This window comes from Octopus bimaculoides, chromosome 29 (genome assembly GCF_046866305.1).
Source record: "Octopus bimaculoides isolate indiv1 chromosome 29, ASM4686630v1, whole genome shotgun sequence".
NCBI classification, from domain to species: domain Eukaryota; kingdom Metazoa; phylum Mollusca; class Cephalopoda; order Octopoda; family Octopodidae; genus Octopus; species Octopus bimaculoides.
In genome coordinates this window covers 8,179,248-8,193,061 of record NC_142956.1, presented here as the reverse complement: position 1 = coordinate 8,193,061, position 13,814 = coordinate 8,179,248, and the positions used below count along the sequence as shown (strand labels likewise).

Genomic DNA, 13,814 nt, shown 5'->3' with positions numbered 1-13,814 from the left:
TCAGTCAAATCGTCCAACCCATGCTAGCATGGAAAGCGGACGTTAAACGATGATGATGATGATGATGATACACACCATAAAAACCCATGTAATTTATGCACTTTTTTTCACAAACGCAAAAATAAACTTTGTGGGGTGGGTGCATAAATTACATAAGTAGATCATTTCCAGAATTTTTTTACATATTTTTTTGTTGGAAAATGAAGTACGGGGAGTTGACTCATTTAATGTCAGAATAGGTTTTTACAGAAAAAATATAATGAAGTTGACTTTTATTTATGCTGGACGGTATAATGCTTACTTTTTCTGTGTAAATTTACTAAAGCCATTAAATGGTTAAACTACTTTTTGAAGTTTGACGTTCATGCTGGTAATCATGGCCTGGACTATATTTTACATTGCTTGGAGTTTCTACCTATTGCAATGGAGCCCAGCAATTTCCTTAAATAGATCAGTTTTTCTCCCCTTAGGGAGTCTAGCACAAGTCTGCACCAGGAAGCTATTTGCTTGCTTTCTCCACGTTACAACGTAAACTCACTAAGTGAATATGGCTTAGCATTCCTACAGAAACCTTCATTTACCTTATATGGTGTTTAATGTCATTTCACATTCGTGTTGAATTATGCAGCAATCTTATGTTCTCTTCATAGAACACTTGTAATATATGTATTACCAGTTCTTTTGGTATAGTAGATTTTTGCTATTCTTGTTTATGTCTCCTCACAGATGTGTATATTCTAACAAGTCGCTTCTTACATTTCGCACCTCTCCTGTTCAATAAACACTGAGTTAAACTTGCAAAGCTGTTTATTTTCTCCTTTCGATTTTTAATGTTTATTTAAGTGGGTTACCAAACTATCAGTTTGGTCTCTGGCTAAAATGGTAATTTTAAAGTTTGTTTGACATTTTATAAATGTGAAAGGGATTAAAATTTCGATACTCCATATCAAAGGTTCCGACGAGAATAGACAGAAAATCAGAGCTTGAGATAAGGAAACACTTTTGAATAATCAGAATTCTGTTTACATAATCAGTTTGGTCGGTCATCTTCCTCTGTCAGTTGAGTAAAGTATCATCCAAGCTGATGTTTATTGGTAATTAAACTTATTTTGCAACACTTGTGCATATTTATCAGCTTTGATTTTGTTGATAAGAATTATCAGCAACTTTTCCTGTGATAGTGATTTGAGAAGACACACAGAGGCATGCTAAAAATCGGACATAATCTCTTGTGGGCAAGAAATGTAAAATAGAGTTTATTATAGACAACACAAACACTTCGTAATTTAATAGCTTTCAATGTGATACCTATTAAACAGAAATTATTTTTATTTAATGAAAATTTAATAACCTCTAATCATAAGTAAGTGCAATTATGCTAAATACAACTAAATTGAAAACGTTTTTCCCTTGGCCATATCGGCAATTCTGAAAACTTTTGGGTGTGAATTTTACACAAGTAGAAGCTTTTTTTAACAATTTCTATCCTATAAATCACCTGCGTAAATTACACAGGTGCACAAATTACATGGGTTTTTATGGTGTGTGTGTGTGTATATATATATATATATATATATTACCAGCATGAACGTCAAACTTCAAAAAGTAGTTTAACCATTTAATGGATTTAGTAAATTTATACAGAAAAAGTAAGCATTATACCATCCAGCATAGATAAAAGTATATATATATATATATATATATATATATATATATATATATAGATATACACACACACACACACCATAAAAACCCATGTAATTTGTGCACCTGTGTAATTTATATAAACATTACTTCTCAGGATAAATACTGCTTCCATCTCTAATGAGCTAGTTGTAAAACTGTGTGGCTATGATTTTCTATAAATGAGGTGGTATCAAAAGGTTCCTGGACAAGTTGTTTAGTAAAAATTAACTTATCTATCTAGGTTTTAACATCATCTCCTTTGAAATAGTTACCTTGTGCAACAATACACTGGTCCCAGTGTTCCTGATACTTTTGAAATCTGGCTTGGAAGTGGTTTTCCATAAGCAAGTTGAGGACCTTCTGTGATTCACTCTGGATCTTGACAACAATGTTAAAACAGCGACCTTCCAGCTGCATTTTCATCTTGAGGCAGAGATGGAAGTCTGTTAAATCTGTCCAATAGGGTGGGTGTGGAAGCAATACCATGTTGTTTTTGACAAGAACCTCACAAGTGAGGAGAACTCGGTGACAGGTTGCTTTTGTTAAATGGTCTCCCTTAAACTCTTGAAAACATCACAGTAGAACTTTCGATTGACGGTCTGACCCTAGCGTGCGAATTCTCAATGCATGATATCACATTTCCAGAGGTGACACTCATGGCAAGTCTTTCTGGTCACTCATCGTTTTCCAGGGACGTTCTTCCACTTTTGAAGGGCCCATGCCACTCAAAACATTGCATTCCACTCCTTGCCTCATCGCCATAAGCTTGCCGAAGCATCCTTGATGTCTCTGTAGCAGACTTCGCAAGTTTAACACACAATTTCATATTGGCTCTTTGTTCCTATCTGTGACAAAACCACAGATTACAGCATACATATGGCCACAGAAACACAAATTTCACAACTTGTGAAGTAAACACAGTGACATCACTGTTAGCTCTCACTGTGCACACAACCATGTACTGCCACCTGTTGGCATACTACAGAACTTCTCTGGGAACCTTTGGAAACCACTTTGTATTGTGAGCTGGGTTAGACGACTGCTTTATCTTGCAGATAAGTATCCATCGATGGAGATGATCTAATAAGATTGAAATCACGTGATATGGTGGTCTCCAAGCTAGGATAGTAGGGAGTTCTCTCCCTGCTTCCAATATATATTGAGTGCAAAGCACACTGAATAGCCAGCTGGAGGAAGTGTCCTCCTGGAGTTAAAATAGCAGTATCCTCTGTTCTTAAAGAACACCTATGTTTAAGTGAGCCCCTCGTTCTTCAATCACCGTTTGTTATCTTCCCCTTTTCTTAGCTCTCCTGAAAAAAGAATTTCTAACTTCCGGTCAGCCATTGTTATGATCAGCCATTATTATGATTGACCGTTGACTGGACACTATTCAATTTTTTTTTTCTCCTTGTCTCCGTATTCTTTCTGTTGAAGAGCGTAGCTCGAAACGTCAAAGACTTTCCGTATTCTCGAGCGTCATACTAATACATCCTTTTGTTATTTACACCACCTGTCCTCGTCTGATGTTGTTTTTTCATACATTCTCCCATATATATATATATATATATATATATATAAAAGAATTTATCTGTAAATATAATATGTGAGAGTTATTTGGTAGCCATGATAAAACTCCGAGTTTCGGATGTCGTGGCGGAAACCCACTGGCCATCGAAAACAATGCTATGAAAATGACCTTTAAACAAAGAGAAATTACTGTGTGGTTGACCGTTATTAAGACAAAAGAGCTATTAGAATGACCACTAAGTAAGGGGAGGGAGTAAAAATATCCTTAGTATTCGCGTAAGCGCGCATGCCCATACATACACATGCGTGCCCGCACACCCACGTACATGCGCCTATATGTATATACTCATCCACTCTCACTTGAAACACACACATGCTCACCCACACATTCGTCATAAAATATATACATACATGCTCGCATACGCGCACAGGTTCATGCACACGTCTATATACGCACATGCAAAAGAAAACCAGGGTTAAAGGCAAAATACAGAAAAATGTGTAAAAAAAGTGTAAAAAGGTTCATACACACATCTGTGCATGTGCGTATATAGACGTGTGTATGAACCTTTCTTGTGCGCATGTGTGTGTGTGCAAGCGTGTATGCGGGTATGTATGTATTTTTTGGCGAATGTGTGGGTGAGCATGTGTGTGTTTCAAGTGAGGGTGGATGAGTACATACATATAGACGCATGTACATGGGTGTGCGGGCGCGCATGTGTATGTATGGACATGCGCGCTTACGCAAATACTATGGACATTTTTACTCCCTTACCTTTAATCCCTCCCTTTGCTTAGCAGTCATTCTAATAGCTCTTTTGTCTTAATAACGGTCAACCACACAGTAATTTCCCTTTGTTTAAAGGTCATTTTCATAGCAGTTTTTCGATGGCCAGATAACTGAAGAGATGGCGGCATGGGTTTCCTCCCTGACATCCGAAACTCAGAGTTTTATCATGGCTACCAAATAATTGTCACATATTATATTTATAGATAAATTCCTCTATTTACATAATATCGAGGTCTATTTCATTCTTTTGTTGTCTTATCATTTTTATCAATATATATCATCATCATCATCATCATTGTTTAATGTCTGCTTTCCATGCTAGCATGGGTTGGATGTTTTGACTGAGGACTGGCAAGCCAGAAGGCTACAGCAGGCTCCAATCTGATTTGGCAGAGTTTCTACAACTGGATGCCCTTCCTAACGCCAACCACTCCGGGAGTGTAGTGGGTGCTTATATGTGCCACCAACACAAGGGCCACTCACACGGTACTGGCAATGGCCACGCTCAAAAAGGTGTATTTTACGTGCCACCTGCACGGGACCCAGTCCAGTGGCACTGCCAATGACCTCGTTTGATATATATATATATACATATATATATAAAGATATATATATAGTAAAGATTGTTTGCCAGCATAACATGGCAGTCCTGGTTTAGGACAAATGTTGCTGTAATTTAGACCAGGAGACATCGGCTCGAGCTGGCTATATGACACGATCTGTGTCCTTATATTTTCGAACAAGGGAATCTAGTACCCCCACTCACCTCAAAACAATACCTGTGTATTGCGATTTCCAGGTTATTTCCCTTCATATATATATATATATATATATATATATGAAGGTGCACGGTGGTGCACCAGCATGACCGCAGCCACTTGGCTGAAACACATAAATAAATAAATAAATAAATATATATATATATATATAAATATGTATATATATATATATATATATATATATATATATATATATATATATATATATATACACACACACACTGTTTTATTTGCTTCAATCATTTGAATGCAGCCACGCTGGAGCACTGCCTTTAGTTGAACAAATCAACCTCAGGATTCATTCTTTGTTAGCCTAGTACTTATTCTTTCAGTCTCTTTTGCTGAACCACTAAGTTACAGGGACGTAAACACACCATATCAGTTGTCAAGCAATAGTGGGGTTACAGGCACACACATACACTTATATATACACGACGGGCTTCTTTCAAGTTTCCATCTACCAAATGCACTCACAAGGCTTTGGTTGGCCTGAGGCTATAGTAGAAGACACTTGCCCAAGGTGCCGTGCAGTGGAACTGAACCCAGAACCATGTGGTTGGTAAGTAAGCTACTTACTACACAGACACTGCTGTGCCTCTTATATATATATATATATATATATTTGAATGGTACTCATGTTAGCATAGTTACAATATGCCATATTCTGTGTGTGTGTGCATATTTTTGTGTGTGTATGTGCGGGAATATGGCTTAATGGTCAAGGTAATGGGCTTATGATTAGAAGATTGTGGTTTTGATTCCTGAACCAGGTGATACATTGTACTTGAGCGAAACACTTCATTTCACATTGCTCCAGTCCATTCAGCTGTCAAAAGCAAGTGTTCCTACGATGGACTGGCATTCCATCCAGGAGTGAATATATATGTCACAAAATCTGGGAAGCCAGCCTTATGAGTTTGTATGACTTGGAAAGGACCTTTGACGTGTGTGTTATTTCTTTACTGCCCACAAGGAGCTACACACAGAGGGGACAAACAAAGACAGAGAAACGGATTAAGTCGATTATATCGACCCCAGTGCGTAACTGGTACTTATTTAATCGACCCCGAAAGGATGAAAGGCAAAGTCGACCTCGGCGGAATTTGAACTCAGAACGTAGCGGCAGACGAAATACCGCTAAGCATTTCGTGTGTGTGTGTGTGTGTGTGTGTGCGTGCAAAAAATATATACATACACATCATGCACAGGCATGATTGTTTCCCAGAACTACATGGTTCTGGGTTTAGTCCCACTGCTGGCATTAATTTGTTCAAATAAAACCCTTCAAGTGGTGCCCCAGCATGGCTGCAGTCAAATGATTAAAACAAGTAAAAAGTAAATAAGTCAACTTTAGGTTAGTTAAAATCTGTTTGTGATGTATTAAAGACAAATTCACTGTAGTTACCATGTAGAAAAATTCTCTGTAATGATAAAAAGTTGTAAAAACACCATATCTGTCCAGTGCTACCCCCCCCCCCCCCCCGTCAGATTCCTAGACATGTTTCTATCTTTTTAGTTGTAACCAATAGGAAATACTGGAGAGAGGCAACTCTGGATAGACTTAATTAAAGCCATAGCTTTAACTAAAACTGAGTCAATATCATTCACTTAGTTGTATCATTAGACTATGAGGTTGGGAAAATTTCCAGCAGTATCAGCACCAAGAGGTTCCAAAAATTAAGCAGAAACACAACAAAGAACCAAACAGAAAATTCACACAAGACATGGATGTTGTTGACTCTTTGTCAGTTATCTCCCAAACTATCCTTACAATTTCATGCTTTTAATGATAATATTGTTCATTTTTGGTGACCTCAAGAGTAAGAAGCTGCTGGGAATAGCGAGTGAACATTGGGGACAGTAACAAAAACAAACAATACAAATGTGAATATACAAACAAAATAAGCCAGTGTGGCTCTTGACCAGACGAATATATGGGAAATACAAAGGAAAATGTTCTGCGGGACTATTTCTGTTAGCAGAGTTCCTATCATATGCCATACTGTGTGTGTTTGTGTGTATATTTATGTATATGTATGTGGAAGCCACTGGCTGAGTAGTTAAGGTTTTGGGCATATGATCAAAAGATTGAGGATTTGATTTCGGGACCAGGTTATGCATTGTTCTTAAGCAAAACACTCATTTCGCATTGCTCCATTCCTCTCAGCTACAAAACAAGCATCCCTGTTATGGACTGGCATCTTATCCAGTGGGGAATATATATATATATATATATATATATATATATATATATATATATATATATATATATATATATATATATATATATATATATATATATATATATATATATATATATATATATATATATATATATATATATATATATATATATATATATATATATACACATCATTCAACTACGGTAGTAGTTGAATGATATTCTTAAGGCCGCAATTTACTCACATGCAGCATCTTTCAGAGCTTCTTGCTAATTCAGTTCTTAACCAAATTGGAAACTGTTAACATTTTCGAAGAGAACTGATCCCTATCTACATTTTAGCATAAAAAATTGAGATTTGGTCTAGTAGAAAAAAGATTACATCAAAATTTGTAGCAACGTTATAGGAGAGTAAATAATGCCTCCAATCAAGTTTAGATCTAAATAATTTTTTTATTTTAAAAGCAAAATATATTTATCTTAGCTTCAATGATAGAAAAAAGCATGAGGAATTTCATAGTTTTGGTCCCTTGCAACAAAAACCTGTATCACAAAAGTTGTGAGGTAAAATATGATGAAAAAATATATAAGTAAGGCAAAGTATAATTAAGTTTTTTTTATTTTAAGAACAAACTATATTTTAATTCAGCTTGAATGATAGAGCTCAATTTGAGGCATTTCATGGTATCAATCTCATTCAATGAAGTTTTAAAAGAAAAAAAGTTATGAGTGTTTCTTTCTCAAATTTGAGGGTGATGATATATTTCTATAAGAGGACTTTTAACATATGTCACCAGCATCATTGAGGTAAGGAAAAAATTATCTATGATATCGCTAATTGACACTTTATTAATTAGCATAGCCTGGAAAAAACATGGATTACATGAAAAAATGTAAGCAAGAGAAATAATATTCTTAAGATTATAAACCTGGAAAAGTACAGGACAAGTTATTACATTTGGTAAAGAAATTTTTACTTAAAATATTGCAACTAAGGATAAAATTTGAATATTAAAAATTATTTAATTTTAATTTACAAAGTAATATTATAATTAAAAAAGGTACCATCATTTTGGTAAAATATTGACACACTAGAATACTTAAAAAATGAAAGCCAGAAGTACCAATATAGCTAAAGCTTTATGCAAAGTAGAATAGTATATATGGTAGGTAAATTCATTATGTAAAAAATAGGCATTGGGTCAAGACTAAAAATGTGAAGACTTGGCAGTAACTTAGGCAATAACTCAAGCAAATTTTACTGTGAATTTGTTGTTATAGGTAGATTTTACTGTAATATATAACTAATTTTTGTATTATTGTACTAACTAATTATGTACTGCTATTATTTTTGTATTATTGTGCTAACTAATTATGAACTAATTATTTTTTTTATCACCTATTTTCATATTTCTAATTATTAATTAATAATTAAAAAATGAATTTCTTTTAAAGGGCAAAAAATATTTTAATTGGGTTATTTTTAAATTTTAATAGAATTAACAATTTAAATATTTTATTTGAAACTTTATCTTTCGCTGCAATATTTTAAGTAAAAATTTTCTTGTTCTGTACTTTACCAGATGTAATAACTTGTCCAGAACTTTTCCAAGTGTAATAACTTCTCTGTATTTTCCAGGTTTATAAGCTTAAGAATATTATTTCTCTCGCTCACATTTTTCAATGTAATATATATATACATCACAGAATCCAGGAAACCAGCCCTATGGAGCCAATGGCTTGGGAAAGACCTTTGATATGTTTGTATGTGTATAATTCAGGTGCATTTTCAAGCCCCAAGACAAATTCTCATACATACATATATATATATATATATATATATATATATATATAGGCACAGGCACAGGCATGGCTGTGTGGTAAGAAGCTGGCTTCCCAACCACATGGTTTTGGGTTTACAGTCTTACTCTATGGCACCTTCGGCAAGTGTCTTCTGCTACAGCCTTGGTCTGACCAAAGCCTTGTGAGTGGATGTGGTAGATGGAAACTGATAGAAGCCGATCGTGTGTGTGTGTGTGTGTGTGTATATATATATGCATATATATATATATATATATATATATATATATATATATATATATATATATATATATATAGATAGATAGGAAGGACAACAAAAGAAAGAAAGAGACCTCGATATTATGTAAATAGAAGAACTTGTCTGTAAAAATATGTGACACTTATTCGGTAGCCATGATAAAACTCAGTTTCGGATGCCGGGGTGGAGGCCCGCACCAACATCTCTTCGGTTATCTGGCCATTGAAAAGTCCTGTGGCAAATGACCGTTAAACAAAGGGAAATTACTGTGTGGTTGACCGTCATTAAAACAAAAGAGCTATAGACCGCTAAGTAAGGGGAGGGGGTAAAAGTAAGGGAGTAGAGAAGTCTATAGGTTCGCGTAAGTGCACCAATCCATACATTCGCCTATAATTATATACTAAACCACTCTCGCTTTAAACACACACATGCTCACCCACATACTCGCCAAAAACTACATATAAGTACATATGCAAATATATACACACATACACACCCACACTCACACAACAACCCCGCACCCATACACACACACGCAAAAAAAATTCTTTTTTACAGGGCTAAAAGCAAAAAACAGTGTGGGAAAACTATAAGGTTAAAACGCGTCTCAACTGCGCATATTTTCGTATGCATGCACATATATCTATATACGCACACACATACACATTCACAAGCATGCACATAAGGTTCCATGTACGTGTCTATAGACGCACAGGAAAAAAACAGGGTGGAGGGGAGAAAACAGAAAAATATGTGTGGAAAAATCACAAAACATTAACTCTATAATTATGTAAAAAATATAAAAAAACATATAAAAAATATAAAAAATCCAAGTAAAAGTATAGAATGGTAAGAAGCTTACAATAAAGAAAGCAAATCCTATCAGTACAATCCTATCAGTACAGTCCTATCAGTAAAAATATTTTTAAAATGTATAAGAAATCTAAGTAAGAAGTATAGAGAGATAAAAAGCTTATACATAGACACAAAATAGAAAGCAAGTCCTATCAGTAAACTCAGGGGGACCAAAAACGTAACAAATGTTTGGCCACATGTGGACATGATCTGAAAAGTTCAGGACTTTTCAATGGCTGGATAACCGAAGAGATGTTGGCATGGGCCCCTACCCCAGCATCCGAATCTCGGAGTTTTATCATGGCTACCGAATTAGTGTCATATATTTTTACAGATATATATATATATATATATATATATATATATATGCACACACACACACACACACACTGTTTTTGTTTCTGTTTGTCTCCCTACCATTGCTTGACAACTGGTGTTGGTGTGTTTATGTCCCCTAACTTAGTGGTTTGGCAAAAGAGACCAATAGAATAAGCTTACAACAAATAACGCCTGGGGTCGATTTCTTTGACGAAAACCTTTCAAGGTGGTGCTCCAGCATGGACGCAGTCAGATGACTGAAACAAGTAAAAGAGTTAAAGGATATATATATATATATATATATATATATATATATATATATATATATTACATGCAGACACACATATACGAAAGGGTGCAGAAAAGTTGCAGGTTTTGGATAAAAGAAAATACGGGAGGATTTTATTCAAAATATTCCCCTCTCAGATTTACAAACCTACTGCAGCAGCCCTTCAGTTTTTCTAAGCCCTGTAAAAGTACTCAGAAGGTTGGGCCTCCAACCAGGCCTTTAAAGCCAGGAACTTTTAAGCATCTCCTATATATATATATATATATATATATATATATATATATATATATATATATATCAAAACAAAAAGACAGAAAATTTGGTATATTTTAAATTTCATGTGATACACGTTTCATTGCAGTATAGGAGTCACAAAGTTATGCATATAAAAACAAAAAAAATGTGTTGAATGTCCTAACCGTAACTCAGACAAATACTCAAAAATAATACGAAATTACTTTGGATGCCATTGCAGTTTCAAGTATTAAGCATTAATCAGGAGTATATTGAGAGATATTAGGAAAAAGAGATGGAAAACAATATTTATCAGGGGGAGTGAGAGTATGCATGCGTAGTCTATGTATAGTTTGCAGTTCAGAAAATTGTTAAGGAAATGAACTCTGGTAGTCTTCTCCTGGTTTGTTGATCAAATTTCAGCTTGTTATGCGAGTTTAATTTTCTTTAGAAAAACTGTTCATTATTCAATATGTTTGATTGATTTCTTTCTTTCTTTTCCCAGATATTCTGTGAATGTTTTTCAGCCACCAGTCAAGGCCGAAGTGTCATCGTCGTCTTCAGTAGCAGCAGCAGCAGCATCTATGGCAGCTGCAACGACAACCATTCTCACTACTTCCAACACCACCACTACCACCAAGCTGCCATCATCCATCACCACTGGCTGCTCCATGTCGGGGCTCAGTTCAAGCAGCCAGTCTTCTGGGAGTCTCAGCAGTCTGGACAGCCAAGCTTCCTACAGTAGTGCCTGTACGCTGACTGCTGACCCAGAGACCAACATGGCCGATGTCCATGATGACGACGATGATGATGGTGATGCTAATGATGGCAATAATGGAGGTGATGACGGTCATGTAGGTGATGCCATGACTTCCACAACCACCACCACTGGCTCTGGCCTCTATCGGAACGAAGGGGAAGAGGAAGCTGATGAAGATGATATCTGTTCTGGTGGTGGCGATGGTAGGAGAAAGCGGAGCAACACCACTGGTTCTGTAATGTCTTCAGAACGACTGCGGGCTGGGCTACCAGCACGCTTCTCCCCAATACCCACCCCACCGTCAAATTCTTCTGTGACCCCACCCCACACCTCTCTTGGCAAGTGTGCCCCGCTGCCGACTGTACCGTCATCTTTGTTGACGGCAGCAAATTCGACGCCTCCCTTGCCACCCCCACCTCCCCCTCTACCTCCTGCTGCTGTCAGCCCAACTATGCCAGCACTGACGCCCTCTGGCGACCCTTCCCCACTCCCGTTAATGCCATTCAGCCGGACGGAGGCAGACACGATGCTAGATGTAGAACAGTGGCAGAGGACATCGCTGCTCTCTTCTTCTTCCTCCTCCCCTTCCTTGCCTTCCACCTCCCCTCCTGCACCCTGCCTCCCCTCCTCCTCCTCTTCTACCACCAACAACACTGCCACCGCTATCAGCCCTGCTCACCAATCCCCAGCTACAACCCCAACAGGCGCCACCTCGGCCGGTGGCGGGGATGCATCATTGTTGCTCTCTGACCGCATGCACCTCAGCCGCACCCAGTTGCCCACTTCAGCCGTGCTTGGACTGCAGAACGAGGAGACCCCACTCGACCAGGGACCAGCCCTCTTCTTTGTCAAGCCCGTCTGTCAAGATGGTAGTGAGATCAATGGTTACAATGGCATGAAGCTGGAAGACAGAGGTAAGAATCAACTTAATGTTTACTGTCCTTTATTGTTTACTGGTTTCACTCATTGGACTGTGGCCATGTTGGGGCACTACCCTGAAGGGTTTTTAGTTGAATGAATCAACACCAGTACTTATTAATTCTATGACTCCCTTGTGCCAAACTGCTAAGTTACAGGGATGTACACACAGCAACAATGGTTGTCAAGTGGTGGTGGGAGACAAACACACACACACGCACATATGATGGGCTTTTTTCGGTTTCTGTTTCCCAAAATCCACTGACAAGGCTTTGGTTGGCCTGAGGCTATAGTAGAAGTGGGACTGAACCTGGAACCGTGTGATTGGAAAGCAAGCTTCTTATCACACAGCCATACCTGGTTATTTGCGTCTAGCCCCAGGACAGTTCTAATCCATCAGACCCATGAACAAAAATGTTCCAGCTGTGACCAAGCCATCTTTTAACAAGATAGTGTGTCTTGAACTACATTATGTCATTGTAGAGGATCCTAGTTACTATCAGCAGGCTGTAGATGTTGTTTAGCCTCCAGCAGACCTATGACCATCCCATCTTTATTCATTTTAGACACAGTATATTTAGGACTACATTATCCAACATATCCTTCCCTTTCATGTCAGTTGGATATGTAATGAGGGAGATTTTCATGCTCTTTCTAGCAGATACTTAATCAGCCCTATGTCTCATCTTGTTAGGTGACGAAGCACTTGATTTGAAGAACAAGAAGTTTTTGGCAATGGATTGGCAGAACAACGACCGACAGCCACGTTTTGTGTTGGTCCAGTCCAAGGAATTGGTACGTACTATTATATTTTTTGTAGTGGTAATGGGAAGGGGGCAATGCTCATAACTTTTGCTGTATAGCTTTGCTATGACATATACCTGTAATACCGTGTTTGTTGTTTAACCCTTTAGCATTTAAACTGGCCATATCCAGCCCAAAAGGATCATCATCAACATCATCATCGGTTAACGTTCATTTCCATGCTGGCATGTGTTGAATGGTTTGGCTAAGAACTGGCGAGCCGGGAGGCCATACCAGACTCCAATCTGATTTAGTAAGGTTTCAACAGCTAGGTGCCCTTCCTAACACCAACCACTCCGACACTGTAGTGGGTGCTTTTATGTGCCACCGGCACAGGAGCCAGTCAGGTGGCACTGGCATCAGCCATGCTTGAATGGTGCTTTTACGTGTCAACCGGCATGGGTGCCAGTCAGGCGATACTAGCATTGGTCACAACTACGATTTCACTTAGCTCAACAAGTCTTCACAAGCACGGCATATTGCCCAACAATTGAAGGGTGCTTGTAAACAGGCCAGTTATGTGAAAATGGCATCCACTATGACTATGATCTCACTTGGCTTGCTGGATCTTTACAAGCATGTCATATCTCCAAAAGTCTTGGTTGCTTGTCAT

The 13,814-nt window shown here is 37.6% G+C and overlaps 1 protein-coding gene across 1 annotated transcript in view; it reads left to right on the top strand.

Annotated features, from left to right (window-relative positions):
* Nucleotides 1–13,814, top strand: part of LOC106879930 (ubiquitin carboxyl-terminal hydrolase 19) — a 187,638-nt gene that overhangs the window by 150,206 nt on the left and 23,618 nt on the right. Inside the window, exons 21-22 of the mRNA XM_089345165.1 lie at nt 11,225–12,393; nt 13,092–13,192. Coding sequence (XP_089201291.1) covers nt 11,225–12,393; nt 13,092–13,192 — 1,270 coding nt within the window. The remainder of the gene's footprint in view (nt 1–11,224; nt 12,394–13,091; nt 13,193–13,814) is intronic.